The sequence below is a fragment of the Lepidothrix coronata genome, unplaced genomic scaffold (assembly GCF_001604755.1).
Source record: "Lepidothrix coronata isolate B3197 unplaced genomic scaffold, Lepidothrix_coronata-1.0 Scaffold191, whole genome shotgun sequence".
In the NCBI taxonomy this organism is placed as follows: Eukaryota; Metazoa; Chordata; class Aves; order Passeriformes; family Pipridae; genus Lepidothrix; species Lepidothrix coronata.
Genome location: NW_016690371.1, coordinates 521,704 through 541,415, shown reverse-complemented (window position 1 = coordinate 541,415; position 19,712 = coordinate 521,704). Strand labels below are relative to the sequence as shown.

General features: G+C 42.3%; 2 protein-coding genes across 13 annotated transcripts in view; both read left to right on the top strand.

Annotated features, from left to right (window-relative positions):
* MAP7D2 (MAP7 domain containing 2) overlaps window positions 1–10,124 on the top strand; it is a 37,360-nt gene extending 27,236 nt beyond the window's left edge. For all 7 annotated transcript variants that reach the window (XM_017831451.1, XM_017831449.1, XM_017831447.1 and 4 more), the window contains 9 exons: window positions 693–925; window positions 1,304–1,430; window positions 2,711–2,915; window positions 3,033–3,137; window positions 4,319–4,372; window positions 5,025–5,103; window positions 5,775–5,961; window positions 7,636–7,915; window positions 8,501–10,124. In XM_017831451.1, the coding sequence (XP_017686940.1) occupies window positions 693–925; window positions 1,304–1,430; window positions 2,711–2,915; window positions 3,033–3,137; window positions 4,319–4,372; window positions 5,025–5,103; window positions 5,775–5,961; window positions 7,636–7,885 (1,240 nt within the window). In that variant the 3' untranslated portion in view covers window positions 7,886–7,915; window positions 8,501–10,124. The remainder of the gene's footprint in view (window positions 1–692; window positions 926–1,303; window positions 1,431–2,710; window positions 2,916–3,032; window positions 3,138–4,318; window positions 4,373–5,024; window positions 5,104–5,774; window positions 5,962–7,635; window positions 7,916–8,500) is intronic.
* An 8,416-nt stretch (window positions 10,125–18,540) lies between these two features.
* CUNHXorf23 (chromosome unknown CXorf23 homolog) overlaps window positions 18,541–19,712 on the top strand; it is a 33,684-nt gene continuing 32,512 nt past the window's right edge. For 4 of the 6 annotated variants that reach the window (XR_001877515.1, XM_017831457.1, XM_017831458.1 and 1 more), the window contains exon 1: window positions 18,963–19,064. The gene's annotated coding sequence lies outside the window, so the exon portion shown is untranslated. Of the gene's footprint in view, window positions 18,561–18,962; window positions 19,065–19,587; window positions 19,697–19,712 lie in introns of those variants that run through there. The other 2 variants (XM_017831456.1, XM_017831453.1) reach the window with 2 other exon arrangements.

Here is a 19,712-nt window from a genome sequence, read left to right as displayed (position 1 = left end):
AGCCAAACAATCAGTGGGCTGCACTGCTCCCGTGCATCACCATCTCCACAGGTGCAGCTGGCTGAATTCCAAGGGCTGAGTTTTGAGTCTTAAGTCTGTTCCATTGGTGCTGATTAAAGCACTAACTGAAACAGCAGGGCTGACGGTACAATGGTTTGGTCAGTTCTGTCTCTGTGGTACTCAGCTTTACCTTTGCTTATAGTAGTATTTGGTGCTTTTTTTGAAAATCGAGTACTGTTAGAAACAGACCATGTTTGGCAAGGTGGTATTTAGATGAAAGCAGCACACTGTATGTCATTATAATTTCTACAGACAGAAAGCAGCCATAGCTTTGTTTTAAATGTTGAGAAGGACTGTAGAATGCAGTAATGTTGACAGAATTGTTATGAAATGGTCATTACTAAAATCATCAGTTTAGGTAGTCCCTGATTTCCTGTGTCTCGCATAGACCTCAGACAGTGTTGCTGGTCTATTTAAATGAGAATTTTCTGTAATCATGTGCACTTGCATGACAGTTCCCTGCATTTCAAGTTCTGATTACTTGCATCCAGGTGATTCTATTCAGTATTGTGCAAAACAGCTGGTACTCCTATGTAGCCAGAAACACAAGAGAAGAGTGACATATGTGAAGTGGGAGTTCAATTCCAAGCTGTGTGACGCATGGCCTCTTGATTTTTGTTTTCCCTCATCAGGACAGTTGCAAAGACTTACCCACAGTCTCCTAAAAACACCAAACAATATCCAGCTTCTCCTGTGAAGCATCGTGCCACTTCTAATCTCAACCAGGAAACTCCTAAAAAGAAAGCAGACAAGGAGAAAGAAAATGTCAGCCATCAGAAGTCCCCAGGAGCGCGCACTGACGAGGCAGGCCAGGTGACTCCTGAGAAGCACGTGCCTTCTGCTGGGAAGACTGAGAATAGTGAAGGTGAGTCTTACTGCAAGAATATACTGCAAGATATCGTGGGTCCCTGAGACTTTTATGCAGTGCTGAGCTGTTCTTTTCATGAAGCTGCTCTGTCATAGGCTATGAGGATGTGTAAAGATACATATTGGAACCTGTAAATGTATAGTTTTCACTGATGTACCAAAACCACTTGTTAGCGAGGATGTGAAAATGCTGAAATTCCGAGATGCCCTTACCTATTCCATATTCTATCTGCTGAAAATGCTGAGGGGTGCTTTTAAAAAGGTGTCTTCCAGTGTGAACCAGGCCCATTTCAGCCTCTGTGCGAGTTTGGAGTTGCTGAGCACTCACTGTCTTTGTTCCCTGCTAAACTTTCCACCCTTGGTCCTCTTCTCTTAGGGAAGATCACGGCAGGAACAAGTGATGCAGAAGAAGCTTCAAAAATTCTAGCTGAAAAAAGACGACAGGCCCGCCTGCAGAAAGAACAGGAAGAAAAGGAGAGGCAGGAAAGAGAAGAACGGGAAAGGCATGTCTATTGCTTTGTGAAAGTTATTACCTAATAATTGAACGTGTATCATTGAAAATCCTTGAATCTGTGGTAGTTTTAGAGTCAAGTGGGAGCTTACATGTAGCTGTTAATTTCTTTAATCTCAGACTCATATTTCATTAATGTCTTTTGCAGTCTCTATGACTAGTGAAGTTCAGAAAATAATGATTTGGCCTCTTTAAGAAGCTTGAAAAAACTATTACTTATCCAAATACTTCAGGTATGTCCACGCTGCAGTGCACTGCACACTGCAGTCTGGACATACCTGAAGTATTTTACATTGTAAAAAAATATTTGAGGCAGCTTTAAATGAGCTAGATCACATAGAAGAAACAGTCTTGCAGTAGTAGTGTTGCATTAAATGGCAAGGCTTGTATTGTTCAACAAATTAACCTGAAATTCACCTTCCTGCCCAACTCTGCTGTAAGCACTGAGGGCTTTAGGAGTTTGGGCATAATGAAGGTTGCTGTGTCTAAGCAGCAAAATTCTGGTTCTGGCTTATTCTCTGAGCAAGCTTTTAGGTTGTTCTCCAGATGGGATGCTGGTTGCAAGTGTCAAACCCTTCCTTCAAACTCATAATAGTAAATCACTAACTCTGCGTGTCTAGATTCAACTTTGTTTTTTCTTATTAAAAACATGGCAGTGGGGGTGGGTGGGAGTGGAATCACCAGCTCCTGCCACTTTGGCTCTGAATCCCCGACAGAATGATAAGAATGATCACTTGCAAAGCAGCTCTGGCCTGTGGTGACAAAGGAGCATGATGTCCCTCAGTGGGCCAGGGAACAACACAGGTGGAGTTTAGACCCACTCTTTCTAGTGTTCCGCTGTGTTTTGTGGACTTCTGCTGCTGCTCATCCAGTCTGTTTATCTTCAGCTGAAACAGGATAAAAGAACCTGCTTGCTTGTAGATACCAGAATTCTGGGTGTCAAGTACTGGGGAAGAGGGATGTTTTTATTCTTGAAACTTGATTTTATTCTTGACCTCTAATTGACACTCTAAATTGAAACGTTTTTCTTTGATCATACCTGTTTTTTCAAAGGAAATTTTAATCTCTGTGAAATATTTTAGGCATTGAAAATAAGATTAGAGTAAAAGTTTGATAGCAGCCTGAATCCTGAGCATGTGTTCAACCTCTTTGCTGTATCTTGGCATCTTTCGTGAACATGTGTGTTGATGCATATGCTATCACTTACTGATACAGCAGGATTCATGCTAAACAAGGTGAAGCCTTTTAAACATACTGTTATGTTTTTTGCAGGCTTGAAAGAGAGGAACAGAAAAGAAAGGCAGAAGAAGAAAGGATTCGTCTGGAAGAAGAAGCTCGTAAGAAGGAGGAGGAAAGAAAACGTGAAGAAGAAGCAACCAGAAAAAAGGCAGAAGAGGAAGCCAGGAGAAGAGCTGAGGAAGAACAGATGCTAAAGGAAAAGCAAGAAAAAGAGCTCCAGGCCAAGCTTGAGAAACAGGTACTATCTCAAGCAGAAATGTGAAACTTTGTACACATATAAATAAATACTTTATAGTATTTGGTAATCTGCCTGAAATAAATAATGGCCCTGTCATATTTTACACATTTTGATTAGAGGGAAGAAGCAGAAATCAAAGCCCGGGAGGCAGCTGAACAGCTCCGTCTTGAAAGGGAACAAATCATGCAGCAAATTGAGCAAGAAAGACTGGAACGGAAGAAGGTAGATATTTGCATCTCTAGATAATTATTTCATTTCTTGTTTAAATACATAATCCAGGAAGTACCCAATAGTATCCACTAACAATAATCTGAAGGGATTACAGATGACTAGTTATGTCAAACTTAGTATTTGCTACTTACTTGTTAGGGGAACGTGGACATCAATATTTGTAACAAAGTGGAATTGCCTAAGGCAAATGACTCTCTACTAGGCACTGAACAAACATAGAATCAGCCTCTACCTCAACAGTTAAATAAATGCCTGAGACAAACAGGGAATGGCATGTCAAGGCAAATGTCAATTGCTACCCAACCCAGGACATCACAGACTACTGAGGAAGATGAATGACTTTGTTGGAAACTTTCTCAACAGAAGTTCTGTGTCATTAGTGGAGAACGTTTATGTGATTAACAAACAACTTTTCTCCCACCTGGCTTGTTTCTTGGTTACATTGTGCAGAGGCAGCAGGACTGTGGCCAGTGCTGCACAGGGAAATGGCTGGAGCTGCATAAATTAGCTCTGTCTACAACTCTGTGGCAGGAAAGAGAGAACAGCTGCAGAACCCCTGTCTGGTTACAAAAGGTCATCTGTCCATTTTATTCCAATACATTTTTAACTGTTTACGACTGCCCTGGGAGCATGTTTCAGTTGGAGATTATAATACCAAACCAGAGTGTTTTACAGCTGAAATGGGTTCCTTTTTTAATGAACAAAGAAGGAAAACAAAAGTATTTTAGGATAATACCTTATACATTTCCAGCAAGAATAATTTCAGGTACTTCATTTTACTCTTCTATTCCAAAAAGGCTAACTATTTTTAAAGGAACTGTTTGGAAATAGTTGGAAGAAGAACCAAATAAAAATAATTGCTCTTAGTTTTAAACTAATGTCTTGTTCCAGAAATGAGCACAACTCATAACTGCAAACACTTGGAACTAAAATACATGTTTCTAAAGTGCCTCTACAGAGAAGGTCATGTTCTGTGAGATCTGATAGGTGAAAGCCAGCTCCAAGATGTTTTCTACCCTTTGTTTTCTTTATTTTTCTTATTTGTTCTCCATTTTCCAAGACAGGCCAGGATGAGGCCATGACAGTAAAGTGTCTTTCTGTCATCTTCTCTCTGTCTGTTGTGTTAAATATTCTGTCTGCTGTCTCATCGTCAAATTTTTTGTTATTTGTAGAGAATAGATGAAATAATGAAGAGAACAAGGAAGAGCGAAACACCAGAAGTAAAGGTATGAAACTGTATGTGATTGCATGATTTTTTTTGTTTTATTTCCACATGTGGAAATTAAATTCTAGAGTAGTTCCATGTTAGTAAGTATACTTGGGTGCGCTCTAGACTCAAATTTTAGTTGTATTTCAAACTGAGAATGACTCTTGGTTTGTCACAGCCTTTGCTGTGCCACTGCTGCAGAGACACAGCTTTATGCAAGTGTTGCAGGTTAATCCCCCCTCACTATCCAGCAAAGTGGCCACAGCCTGTTTCTGGATGCTGGACCTGTAATGTTTGCTGCTGTTGATGTGTCTTTTCGTGCTTTCTACCAACCAGTGAATTAGTTACTGAGCTCTCCTTGTTAAACCTGTCAGGAATGTAGGATTGAAAACAATGCAGTTGTGTCCGGCTAGGAAGTGACAGTCAGGTTTTCACTTCTAGTCTACTAAGGAAACCATTTCTTCAGTTACTTTCAGAGAATGTTTTCCTTTTGAATTTTAAAAAAAAATGCTATGCCTAATTAAAGGGGGAGGGCCAATCCTGTCTTGCTGTTGATGGCCTTGCTTTGACTGCCCTGTGGCCCTGGGCAGTCTAACAAATTTTGAATCCAATCAGTCCCATGAAGGTTACAGTCCTTCCTCTAATAGACTTGAGTCATTACTTGATTTCAGAAGGAAGAGCCAAAACTGGAGATACCATCAACTTTGAATGTGGAAAAGCAACCAAAGGCACTTGTTCTCAACCAGCCAGGTAAAAATTGCCATATTTTTCTGAGGTTTTTTCACAGTTGCTTCTCTTCAGAGTTTTGTGATCTGAGGCACAGCATTGTGTATTTTCAAAAATTCTTTGCTTTCATCTCAAAAAGAACAGCTACATTTGCATCAGTACAAATGTTAGAAACTTTGCCACTTAAGCAGAAGAAAGTTTCTCCTCCATTTTAGTACCTGAGGTAGCATTTTTGTAAATGAAAAGTTCTAATGTGTGAATACATTTGATTGCTGCAATCTGCCTTCAAATTTTGTAGGTAGAAAATTTTTGCACACAACCAAGCTTGCAAGCTTTATATAGTATCTCTCTAAATCTTATATGTAGTTTGACTTTATAAAAAAATTATTTAAAGTATTATTAAATAAAACATATGTATCTGACATTTATCTATATTTTGTTTACTTCCCCAGGCTAAGACTTTTAGTACATGACATAGAAGATATAACATTCTCTTCCTGTTTCCTCAACTTTAAAAGATGTAGCATAAAGAGCAATTTTGGAGTGGAAAAGAGGAATGACAGTGTAGTATGATGAGTCATGGATTTATACTGAGTCCTACTGCATTGTCAGTCTTCCTTTCAACTCAATCTATAACCTAAAACTATTTAAATAAAGAAGCTTCTACTGTAATAATTTCTAACCTTCTTTTATAGAGATCAATGGATTGGCAACATGCCTGAAAAATAAAAGCTTAGAAAGTGCTGCTTCTGTAATCCCTTCCCAAGATGTAGTTGCTAATGGACTGAAGTCAGTTCCAGGACTTATTCAGCTGGAAGCTGTTGATGGGAAATCTAACAGCATGGAAGATTCAACAGATGAGGTTCAGTCCATGGATGTGAGGTACAGACCGTATCTATCAAGAGGGATTGTGGAATTCATATGAGACACAAGATTTTCTGTTTCACTTGTTAACACTTTACTGATTTTCTTCTCACCTCCTCCCCAGCGTGGCAGTCACGTGTCCCCTGTGGTGTGCTCTGCTCCTGGCAGGGTGCGAGTTGGTGTTTCAAGCAAGAGGCACAGAAACTCATCTCACTCTCGCATATTTGGCAGGGGATGGGGGGGGTGTGTGGGCTCAGAAATCCTTCTACAGTCCTTGCTTACAGATTCCATACAAGTTTGCCCAAACCTTTCAGATAGTTTTGTGAAAGCAGCTACTGTAGATATTGTTCTGGTATCACCGTTTTTTAATTTGGCTGCAGAGCTGTGATGCAGGAGCTTCTCTGCCTCCATACAGAGTAAAGAAAATAATGCATTTACCATTTTAAGTAGTTAACAAGTAGTAGTGTATGAAAATCAGTAAATAACTTCGTGTTTTTAAATACTCTTGGATTTTCACAGAAGGACATGCAGAAAAGAAGAATTTTTTAATTTTAATTTAAGTTTTATTATTTACATATTTTTAATATAGGCAGTTAATTTAAGACTGCTAAGACAATTTTAAATGTAGATTTTTTATACAGTTCTTCCTTAATCAGTAAGACAGCTGAACCTCTCATACTGTTTCAGTATTTCCAATAAATATGCATAAATATATAGAAAATGCCCTACTGGAATAAGTCCATGTAGCCCATTATTTGGTCTCAGAAAGTATCAGTAAGAAAACCTAGTGAGGGAGAACACCTGAGCCCACCATTTTGTGCAATCCAAGCCCACACTGAAGTGTTGCATTAGGGATATTAGAGGGGGCAGCTCTGCCTTGCCCTTCTAAACAGCCACTGGTTGACATGTTGCCCATGAGTTCATCCAAGTTTGGTTTTTTTTTTTGACCTGCTGATAATGTTTGTGTCCAGGACCTGACCTGGAACAAGTGCTACAGTACAGTCTCACTGGGTAAATTATGTTCTTTGATCTGTAAATTATGTTATTTGATCAGTTTCTTACTGGTGGCACTGGGCACCCCTTAGGGTTTGTGTTGCAGCATTTCATGCCACGATAGTTTTGTCCTCATCCCCCACCCCATCATGGTTTTAGAAATCTTTGTGAAATCCTTCCTCTGCCTTCTCTTCTCCAAACTAAAATGCACTAGCCTTACTAGTCTCAGCAAAGCAGCTGGTTACAGCATTTCTTAATTATGGGATTTCTATGTCTGAAGTATATCATAAGGTCTTAAGAAATAACTTTTTATTTAAGTTGTGAAATGTGAGCACTTTAAGCAAATGTTGCAGGGTCAGGACAGTAATTTGAAAGGTGTAATAAACATTTAGGGAAGGGAATGGTGCAGGGATTGAAACAGTGAGTGACTGGTAAACTATCACAAATGTGGGTTTAGGAGATGAGTGCTCACAACTACCCCAAAACTTAATCTTTAAGGGATATAGATTAGGTACGACCTTCCATCCTGAACAGTGCAATGTCTTTTTCTTTGGATTAGGATGTATTCTAGGTAGAGTCTTGCTGCAGCTGGCCTTTAAAATAAGTTTTTGAACTGTCAGAAGTTTAATTTGATTATTACCTAATGAAAAGTTACCCACCCCTTATTCTGTATCTTCCTTTCGTTTATCTTTCGTATAGCCCGGTTTCAAAAGAAGAACTTATCTCTATTCCCGAATATTCACCCATGAATGAACTGATGCCGGGTGTTTCTTTGGACCAAAATGGGACAAGTAATGCCAAGGCTCTTGAAGACCTCTTGGATTTCACAGGACAAGCTACCTACTCCAAGACGTCCAGTGATACCATTAGCCTAGATGACTGTAACAAAAACTTGATTGAGGGATTTAACAGTCCAGGACAGGAAAATACACTTAATTCTATCTGTTGACAGCCTCGCTTTTCAGCAGACCAGATACAGGTACAGTATTGTGATAAACATCTTAGATATGATAAATTGCTGTGATTTCTTACTAGTTTCCCAGAAACATTGAGCAGTTGTACACAGCAGCGTGGATAGAGGAAGAAAGCTGGTCTCCTAGATCTTTAAATTCAGCATAATCTTTCCTATTTGCAAATTGGCATCATATGCAAACTGACTGTATCATAGCAACCACAAGTACCAGGTAAATGGAAACATTTCCTTTATGCATTGAGAATATAATGAGAAGGGTTGTTTTTTTTTCTTCATTAATACAATACCTTTCCTATATATCTTTGGAGCCTGTTTGCATGAAGAAAACAGTTAAAAGTGGGGTCAGTCTAGGAAATGGTAGTTATTGTTGCTGCTTACTCCTTTCAGCTGCTGTAAATACTTGCAGCACAGTGTAGAATCACATGTCCTGAAAAGCCAGCATAGTATAAAATCACAGCAGGCTTCAGTGACAGTTTCAAAGTACAGTGCCACAGTTGGTCTTTTTGAAAGAGTATATTCTAAATTACAAAACTGAGGTCATCTAACTGGTGTGGCTGACCTGATATTCTTCTCTCTCTTTTTAATTGACAGTGGTAACAATTTGTGGAGGATATATATCCCTGTGATGCTACTGGCAGTAAAATATGAGCTTGTCACTTGAAAAAGCTTTCTGCAGTCCTTGAACACTGGATTCCAAATAATCACAGCTGAATATAACTTGTCTTCCCAGGGAAATAAATATGTTGAATAACTGGCTGCTTTTGGTAAAACCAATGATCTAGAGCCTTGATGGTTTCAGGGAAGATGAGTGTGCATTAGAATTTGAGCTTTAGCTGCTAATAAAGCACTTTTTAATTTAAAATTCATCTCAACACATCACTGTGATTTTTACCTGTGCATTTTATTTTGAAATAATTCTTCCCTAAACTTTACCATACATCCGTTTAGACATCTTTTTCTTGTAAATAATGATGGGGTTTGCCCACAGTGCATTGAAACAAAATAATATACTGTACTTTAGTTTTGTGCCTATCTTTTTTTGTCTTTAATAAGGAATTATTGGCAACTTTTATGAGGTGTATAATGCAAAACTATAACTGAAGAGGCTTGAAAAACATACAACTGCTGGAATCAAAGGAGCCTTCTTATTGACTGTGGAGTGTGGGAACTATCCCATTATGGTTACATTGACACTTTTAGTCACTAGTGGCACTTAATGGTTAATATTAATTAGTCCAGGAGCAACTATCAACTGTGTGTTTAAAAACATGTTTGTGTAACACCTGTAAGCAAAGTAGGCAAAATGCCTGGTGTAATCCCTTAATATATATGTAGTATAGCTGTAGTAGATCCAAGTGATGGTCAGGAGGGTGAGATAATATGTTAACTTTTGAAGATGCAGACACTTGATTGATACCAGCAGGCTTTGGATCACACAGAGAAGTATTTTGTCTTCTGTAGACTCAACAAAATGAGATTTAGTCAGCAAAACAATATGTGAATGTTGCAGCAGAAACACAAAGGCCAAGACACATGTGGGGAACTGGGGGGCCCTTAACATTCTGTATGGAACAGTTCACATTAGGATGTATGAGATCTGGACATCATGTGCCATACAATGTTAACTTTATTTCTGTTGGTGAACCTTTATGCTAGATCAGGTGCTGCTTTAAGGACATTTTTGTCCAGTTCCTTATAAGAATGAATTTTAAATACAACTCTCTTCGGACACTAACACAAAAGAAGTAAAAACTTGGGGGGGTGGGGGTTTTTTATTTTATATTTTGTTTGTTTGTTTTTGGGTTTTGTTTCCACATGTAAGGGAGTTCACAGTGTAGATTGAGCTCAGTTGTAGCACCATTCTTGTGTTCTTTAAAGTCAGCAATGGGAAAGTAACCAGTGACATTATGTGCAATGCATAAAGAAATCATACCTACAACAACCCAGCTTTATTTATGTTAGTGTAGTCAAAGAAATACTTTCTTTGGACTGTGCAGTAAGCTGTAGCATGGTACTGTGTCTTCCAAATTAGTCCTTCATCTATTTCCTAAATAATAAACAAACGGAAACAGTTTGTTTTGCTGTAATACATTGTGTTTGACAAATGTCATATTATATTTTATTATGGTGTCATTGTATAACCTGTAGATTTCTGTATTTGCATGACCTGTATAGCATGTATAAAGGTGAAATACATTTTCATTTATGAATCTGAGTTGTTTCTTAGTGCTTTTTATTCCCAGCAAAATATGACTCGTTTAAAAACACATATATGTTAATTTGTTCTGAGGCGTTTTCTGAAGGAGAGTGGAATACTGAATGAAGGAGTAGTTGTCAGAGCCTCCAAATATTTCACCAGTGTTCCCATTGCCATATACTCATTTTCTTTCTGAGGTCTTGCCAATACACCGAGGAAATGGAGGCTGGTGGCAGAAGAGCCTTAAGGTGAGGGCTTCCAAATCATGGCATCCAGGGTGCTAGTGACAGTATACAGGCCAGTTCACAGCCCCAGCCTCTACCCTCGGGCAAAGAAAATAAGGAAAAGAAAACTTGGGAGCTGTGTCCATTAGACACTGTTCTGTTTAGTGTGCAAGAGCTGTTCTGTAAGAGTGTCCGTGACATAAATGCTGAATTTCTTTTCAAGCTACATGCACACACTGCTGCTTAGAAAGAGGCCAGGCCTGGAGCTGCTCTTAGTTTTTTAGTGAAATTCTGGGGAGAAATTTTAAAATATATTTTGTTTAAATCATCACTTCAGTCAAAATTGAAAATGAGAGGATCTACTTTTATTATGAAGTATATTAATACTTTCCATGGTGACAGTTCATCTCATTTGTACTGACTCTTGAATCATTCATGTTATTTGTTCCCTCAATTATTTACTAGATTGAAGGAAGCAAGATAAATGAGTATTTGTAAAGAAAAAGATTGCATATTCACATTTATATTTGCTTTCAAATGTAACTTTATAAATTTGGCTGAATATCTGGAGCTGAGGGGTTAAATCGCTTCTTTTTGCTTTTGGTGATACAGCCTCTTCATACCAGTACCGTACTGGTGTTTGCTGCTGTGAGTCAAAACTCTGCAATGAGCTTTATTTTTAATTAGTCAGTGGTCTTGAAACTGTGGTGGAGGATCACTACTGACTCACATAGGTCTTTGGTAGACCTTTTCTCCTGTAAAGCACTTGAAAATCAAGCTGTCAGTAGTAAGAAGAGTTGAGTGTTGATCCTTGAGTAGCTTTTTTATAAATGGTTGAATGGATTATTTTTTTTTAGTTTACTTGTATAGTAAAGGGATGTGATAACCCAAATTGTAAACTTCTGCAGATTTGTTTTATGTAGCTATTAGTAAGTTTCTAATACATAAATAAATAATACCTGCGTGGTAATTTGGCATCACAGTAGCTCTCTGATTAGGTTCAGCACTTTCCATGCTGTTGACCTGGGAAATGACACCCAAAGCTTGTCTTGGGCCCCAGCAAAGGCCCTGAGCAGACCTCTGTCTCCCCAGCGAGTGAATTTCAAAACAGAATTGCATCAGTCAGGGTTGGATCTGGATGCCCAGGCTGCATTTTCATCTAGTGATGAAGGGCTAAAAGAGAGGGAATCATCCTCTCTTGTAATTGTACAAATGGTACAGTTCTGTGGAGAAAGCCACAGAAATAGCAGAGACTGCTGCTCTGGCTGCCAGGGTGGGGATCTTCCCAGGTCAGAGAAGCCTGGGGTCCCAGGACACCTCTGGGCTTCGGTGCTGCACAGCAGCCTGAAAACCCTAGAAGGAGATATCCTTCCCATAAAGGTTTAAACTATGGCCTATGGCCCTCCCCTGTATTAAAATGTAAATAGATCAGTATTCAAGAGCTGAAGACTAGTTACTCTGTGAGGTTTGTATCTTGTTTGCTCTAAGCCTGGTCTGTATCCTGCATATCCTTACTCCTGTAAGCAACACAAATGAATCAGCAGGAATAGGCTGCTCCTCCTCCTGCTTTAGTGACCTGTGGGACTTCTTCCTTACTCCTCTCCTCTCCCTTCCTATTCAAGAACAAGGTAGAAACTGAAAAAGTCTCTTAGTTTGTTTTCATTTCAGGGCAATGTTGTTCAAGCTGTTGGTTGCCTCCAAAAACAGCGTAGAGAGTAGTGGTTCACCTACACTGCCTCTGGGTATGTATGTGCACAAATATATCTAATTGGCAGTTACCTGACCTTTGGGAATGTTGGTTTTCAGTATCAGTATTAAACTCTGAAAAGTGTATCACTGCTGAGCCAGCTGTGCTGAAATCTGGAAAATACAATGTATGTGAGGACTGAATGCAATTTTCTCTGGATTTTCTTCTTCACTGTAAGAAAAAGAGGTTTTAAATTCATTCAATCTGTCCAGAATACATACACTTAAAAATAACAGAAAACTTAAAATATTCAGATGCATTTTTGTTATTGCTGTTAGTGGCAATAATACCAGTCCAGAGCACAAAGTTCATCTCTTCCCCAGTTTTTTAGCCCATCATTTATCTTATCCTTATGATCTCCTACAGCTGAAGAGTAGGTGATGCTGTTCACTGTCAGCCAATTTTAACGTGTCTGTTGAAGCAACTTGTGAAGTGTAAAATCCCTTAAAACTGCAGGCAGAAACACTAAGAGGATGTTTAAGCTTTTAAAATAATTACATAAAGTATAAGAAAATGGTTTCCTGACCACTGGAATAATTTTAGATGCTTGTTTTCTTCCCAGTTGCCTTGTTTGTTCTCCAACTTGTGTAAGTTTTATAGCATTTCTAACAATTCAAGGCTGAGGTAGTAATGTCTTTAAACTAGCAGGTTTGATGATTACCAGAGGCCTGCAATTTTCAGGATCAAAATAAATGCTCTGGAAGGTAGTGTGTCGTGTTCACTTGGGAGCTTTGCAAAAATAGATGCGTATCCCTGCTGAAATCAAGCCTTAATGATTTCCAGAGAAAAAACAACTATGAGGCAGGAGAGATCCAATGAATAGAAGGAAAAGGTAAGCAATGTGCTGCTTGTTCTATGAAGTCCTTGCTCTAAGAATAAGTTTTTAAAATAGTTACATAAATACCTCAAACCAGCAGCTTTGCATTATCACTTAGATCTTGCTGTGCCTAAAAGGAATAAGTTGAAGTCAATTGCAATTGTAGGTGATTGACATGGTACAGGAATGGACCCAAGAACCTAAAATTGTGCAACTGGAGAAAAAAATTAAGGGGTGTGAGAGATGTTCAGAAATGGGGAAATTACTCTGTCAGTATTTCCTCCTTTTTTTTTTTCTAGAAATAACAGCCTCTCTCACCAAATTCAGTATGTGAGCAGCACAGTAGGCAGGATCAGGACAATATCTGTAACACTATATTAATATGCTCACACAACCCTTTTCAGAGTAACTTCTCTCTTTTAAAATACATATAACAGCTTTGTCTGAAATATTATTAGCACCTTAAATATGCAGAGCTGTGGGGGTTTATAGCAATAAATTCTATGGAGTTGCTCCTAATTTTCCTGGTGGGAGGTCTCAATCTGAGAACAGTTTTCACTCAGTCCTTTTGTTTTTTCTTAAACCTCTCATCAGTTCAGATACACAAGTGCAAGAGAATACAGATTCTGGTGTTTGCCTGCTGGAGTGGGTTTGTTCTCTCAGTGTCTGGACACAGACTGTCCACACCACTCAAGGCAGAGGAACAGGAACTCCGAGGAGTCTTACGGAGACTGAATATGTGCAGTAGTGTGTTGGGGACAGCAGTGAAGCCCTGCTGGCACAGGCAAGGAATATAATCCTGGTCAGACATGGCCAAAACTTCCCCAGCTGAACACCGGGTCAGAAGTTCTTCCCTTTTGGCAAGTAATGTTTGTATCTCTAACCTACATTTTTACAAGGTTAATTTGTGCTGATGGTCTTCGGCCAGTGTTGGTTTTCAGGGCAGAAAGCGTCCTGTAGCAAATGAAACTGCTGGTGGATTTAGCAAATAAATGAGCTGAGGAATGGGTGAAGGTCACAGTCACTGAAGAATGCTAAGATACTTTGGATGTATTTACTACCACATATTTACTACTAAAGTCCCTGAGGCAAATCAGTATCAGTCATGCCCACAATGTCTCGAGCTGGACATTTTGAAATTTTATCTCTCCTCAGACTTCTCATCCTGCTGTTTCACTCTGATTTCTCCTGCTGTCATCTTTCCAAGAACTGGCTCTTGCACAGGCAAAAAACTGCAGCCTTTTTGTGCCCCTGCCTTCCTCTTCAAATTCATCTGGTGTAGCCCCTTGGGTGATAAGCTCAAAGCCTTTGCTTTTAAAATCCTGTTACTGTATTTATGTCACACATTGGTGTTAATTCATACACTGAGATTGTTTTCACTGGTATTCTGCCAAAATCCTACCAAGTTTACACGGGCTGTATGCCTCCCAGCAATGGCACATTTTCACATGTTACAGGAAAGCCACGATAACCTTATAAATAAAACATTCGGGCATCCTTACGTCATGAGAACCCAGGCCTGCTAGAGGCTCTCTTTGAAGAGTAAGTTGGTGATACTATCAGAGCCAAGTCATGCAGTCAGTCATCCTCTCACATTCCTTTGGGTTTTAATTAAACAATTACTTTTCAGCTTTCCTTAAGTTTCAAGGCTAAATAATGTAGGACTTATTTCCTCAGTTAAGGAGAGAGTCATTATCTGTTGCTTTGAGCCTAGACTGAAAAAATATCACAGTTCCCCAGAAAGCTGTTTAAGTTCTTAAAACTGAATTTGGGGTTTCTCCTTTATTCTGTAACAAATTCTTGCCTTCTCTGGATAAGGTATTACAGATTTGAAGTTACTTTGACAAGTGACCTCAGGAACTGACGTAAACACCAATATCTCATTTTCTGTAAAATAAGAGCTGATGCTCCTTTGCTGGGGACTTGGAGGTTTACCTAATTTTGTTCCACTGAACAACAGAAATATTTTTTTATTATTATTATCATTAGAAGAAGCAAATGAGTAGCATGCCTACAAAGAATTAGGCAGCTTGTTCTCATTTCAAGACAGGAGACACACTTTGTGGTTTGGTGAAAGTAGTTTAATAAAAAAATGCCTGATTGCACTAAGGGATAGTGGTGGGTGAGGGGCAGAAGAAGAAAGCATAAAAGTGAAACTCCTCCAAAAGCAGAGTTTCAAGTTTATGAAGCCATGCAAATCTTATCAGGAGGCATAACAAGACAGTGAAGTACAAAAGAGACATTTCTCTTTAGATATTATGAGAGGTTGGTTGGTAAAACCATGATTACCCTTGAACTGCAGTCCTCGATGGTGGATCACGCCCCTGAGAGTTTTGACTCCATCAGACCCTCTCTCACTGCTCCAACATGCTGCTTCCCTTTTAGTGTCACCATCTACAGCCTCTGTCTGCACACAACAAAACAAATTGCGTATGATAACCAAGCTCACCCACTCTTTACAAAAAGCTTTTAATTTAATTTATCTGGTGCACCTCAGTGGAGAGCAGGTGCTGAGCAGCAGCTGCTGTGGTGGTCAGCCCTGGCAGTGCAGGAAAACCCAGGCAACGCTCCCCAGCACAGCTCGGGCTGCCTTGCTCTGCCTGCTGCTGTGCCTGACCTTGCCAGCAATCAAGGAAGTGTTTTATTTCCACTTTTATTTTTTTTTTTTAGATTAGCATAATACGGTTCAGCAAAGTTCAGTGCCAACAGTAACATTTTATGTGGAAAATGAAATGCCTCCTTGAAAGAACAGATCTGTCTGCTGTCGAGGGCTAGTTCCTGCCTTTGAATTTTAGGTAACTTCCATTCATCATTTCCAAGTATTTAGGATGCAAACCACAACCATGCTCTTTCCAAAGGGAATGTTTACTAAATTAAACATTAAAGGAATATGAAAGTGATTCTCTATTCTAATGACACTTAATTAGAAATAAAACATGGAAATAGATTAAAATAATTAGTCTTAATAAGCAGTAATTGCCAAGTCTTGTGCAATAGAATAGCCTTCACAATTTGGAGATGGGGAATAATGATGCTGTGGAGCTACTAACAGGCACTGATTTGAATATTAATTTCACTTGTAAAGTGTGCTTAAGTTGTTGTTTTCTTACACTACATGGTCACAACCACTGAGATCCTTGTGTCCTTAATATCCATCAGGATAGTATCCATCCTGCTATCCATCAGAATAAATGTATGTTGGATCAAGACCATCTGAGGCAACTTCAAGTACAGAGGTCAATAATGAAATTTGATAATTCTTCATTTATGTAATGTAGAAGTTTATCCTATATACATAGAGGCTCGTTGTCTGTACTTCGTGCTTTGGACCAGTTTTTGCTTCAAGTTTCAGGGCAGCAGTAGCCCCCCATGTGCAGAGATCAGGCAAGCCACTACTCCAGCTGAAGTAGGTAATAAAACCAAACTTCTTCTACTGTTAGTTTGACTTTCTGAATCTTGAGAATGAAAGTGTGGCTGCCTATACAGTGATTATCCCACGTATTGTGAGAGCTGTGCCAAACTGGTACTGCATGTTATGTGGCTGAGCCTCCCAGGCTGGACCAAGTTTCTTTGGGAAAGTGCAGATTAACAGCATTTGTCTGCTTCAGTCTCACTATCTCTATCTAAAGTTCACTGAGCCCAGTTCTCATCCCAAGTGTCTAATGACAAAAATGCCAACATAGCAAAGAGGAAGCAAGTGTTGTTTAGTGCAGCTTGACACTGTATGTCTATGCCCTACAGTTCAGTAAGTCTTTTGCAGTGCCTTTTAATTGGAAAAACAGTACGACTAAATTTAAAAATACTTCTAAATGTTTTTCCTAAGAGAATTTCAAAGTGTTTTGGTGAATGCAGGAAATTATTTTATACAGACATTGTGTGGGGTTCCTTGTGTTTGAGCTAGTCCACAAAGAACCGAGCAGGATCCTGCAGACAAAGACAGCAACCAGACTGATGGCTGTGATGAGGGATCCCTTAGTCCCACCTACAGCAACAGGGCCAGGGTTGAGAAGATAGAGAACTGAAGATAATGCTCTGCTAAAAGATCAGTCCTATAAAAGGAGGGAGGAAGATGTCAGCAGCTAAAAGTCCAAAAGGATAGCCAAAATCAGCAGTCCACACTGGTACGGGGACTGTAAGGAAACTGAGACCATCCCTTTGAAGAGGACTAATTATGATGCCAAGAGTAAGCAGCCCTTCCTCTCCACTTTTATCCAGTGAATATAACTTCACCCTATTAGGCCATGGTTTGATGACAGAGTAAATGTAGCACTATGACTCTGAGCTGGATCAAAAATGTCAAGGCTGTGTAAAACAGTGCTGACTCTGCCTCTTTTTTGGGCTTAAATTAATTTGTTTACAAAAAAAATGTTGACAGGCTAACTTTACACCAGATCAGATATGGCCTGCCTAGGCTCTGTAATGATACCATATCAGGTATCACCCATCTTCCTGCAGCTACTGTAAAAATGCAAAACCATCATCAGTTCTGTGCTTCGGCTAAACCAAAAGTGTGTGTCTGCATCTGAGCTGAATCAAATTTATATTAATGAGCTGAGCTGACAGTGCTCCAAAGAGTATTCATGATCCCTGACCAACAGCCTTGGATGCCAGTGTAATCTAGATAGCACCAGTTTGCGTGATCTTTTTCTGGGTGTTTTTCTGCCATAAAAAGATACTCTGTTTCCAAAGGACTTCAGTTTGTGTCAGTGTGTGACCCTGCTGTTTACAGCTCCTGAAGGAAAAACTCACGCCAAACCTGTTGGGCCTGCTGGCTATCAGGACTGGCAATCGAGGGAATGAATCCCATCTCCTAGGGAAGGAGAGCGCTGCCATCCTGCAGTGCACGCTCTGACAGGAACTCCAGGAACTTGCTAAGAGCCTCGGTGAGCACCACCTACAGCTCACCACCTACACTCTCATGACCCTCACACCATGGGACAAGAGAGCCATGCTCACCTCACCTGGGATGGGTTCAGCTGTGGAGTTGAGCCCATCCAGCCTCAGGGAAGCTTTGGTCCAGCCTTTCCTGCCCGACCCACTACGGTACAGCCAAGAGCAGCAAAAGAGCCAGGTTGCTGGGTGTCCCCAGCAACCACCAGCACTTTGGGCCTGCCCTGCTCCAGCCACACCCGGCCCCATCCAGGAGCCAGCAGCCACTCCCTGGGCTAGAGGGGTGGTGGGAAGTGTCACAGAAATACAGAATATTCTGAATTGGAAGGGACCCACGAGGATCATCGAGTCCCACCGTTAGCCCTGCACGGGACCATCCCCGAGAATCACATCATGTGCCTCAGAGCATTGTCCAAATTCTCATTGAACTCTGTCAGGCTTGGTGCTGTGACCACTTCCCTGGGGAGCCTGTTCCAGTGCCCAAACACCCTCTGGGGGAAGAACCTTTTTCTAATATCCAACTCAAACCTCTCCTGACACAACTTCAGGTCATTCCCTCGGGTCCTGTCACTGGTCACGACAGAGAAGAGATCAGTGTCTGCCTCTCCTCTTCCCCTCACGAGGAAGCTGTAGACCATGATGAGGTTTCGTCCAGGCTGAATAAGACAAGTGATCTCAGCCGTTCCTCAAACGGTTTCCCCTCTAGACCCTTCACCATCTCTGTTGCCCTCCTCTGGCTGCTCTCTAATAGCTCAATACTGCACACAGTATTCAAGGTGAGGCCGCCCCAGTGCAGAGCAGAGCGGGGACAATCCCCTCCCTCGACCGGCTGGCGATGCTGTGCCCGATGCCCCCCAGGACACGGTTGGCCCTCGGTGTCACGGGAGGGCTCTGCTTACCACGGGGCGTTCCAGCCGCGTGGCTGCTCGGAGCTCAATACCCCGGGAAGCACCAGGGCTCCCCGTCCTCTGCCGGGGCCGGGAACGTGGGTCCCCGGGTCAGCCTCGAAGAGCAGCAGCAAAGCCCGGCCCGGGGGGCCCCGGGGGCGGCCCCGGCCCGCGAGGGGCGGTCGGGGGGCGGTGCCGGAGCCGCCGCCGCCCGGCCCCGCCCGCCCCGCCCCTTCCGGGCCGCCCGCCCCCCGCCCGCCCTTTCTCTCCGCCGCGCCCGTGCGGAGCAGCCGCGGCCGTGCGGCTGTCGGGACCCGCCCCGCTGCTCGCCAGGCACCTGCTCGGGGCGGAGCGGCGGCGGCCGGAGCAGCGGCGGGAGCGGCCCCGCAGGCGGTGAGTGCGGGCACCGGCCCCGCGGCCGCGGTGGGCCCTGGTGTGAGGCCCGGCCAGGGGGCGGGGGGCCGGTGCCGCGGTCAGGGGGAGCCGGGGCCGGGGCGGCCGCGGGCATTGTCCCTGTCAGCGCCGCACCGGCCCGGGCCGGGCCCTGGCCCCAGTCCCGGCCCCGGCGGGCGGGGGGAGCGGGCGGGCCGAGCCGCCCCGGGGGCTCCGCCGGGCCGGGGTCCGCGGGGCTCCCTCCCCCCCGCCGCGCCCACCGAGGGCCAGTTCCGGGGAGGCGGCGGGGGGGAGGTTCCCCCCGGGAGGAGCTGCCCGTTGGGAGTGTTGCTGCGGGGCTGGAGGTCGGCGGGGGTTGTGCTGCTCCCATTTTGGGTCTGCCGGGGCAGCGGCACCCGGACCGCGCCTCCCTGTGCACAGACCCGTGTGTTCGTGGTGCGGTGCCTTCAGCGAGATTTGGGAGGGCAGGAACAAAGCGCAGGGCAGGGCAGGGGCGACAAGTCGCCACGGGTCTGTCGGCCGTGCCCCCGTGTCGTGACTGTTCCAGAACAGCCGTGTGGTGCGAACTCTCAGGGCCGGCAGCACCGCAGAGCGGAGGTCGCTGCTCGCTGTTCTGTAAGGACACCTCAGAGGTGAGCAAGGCATAAA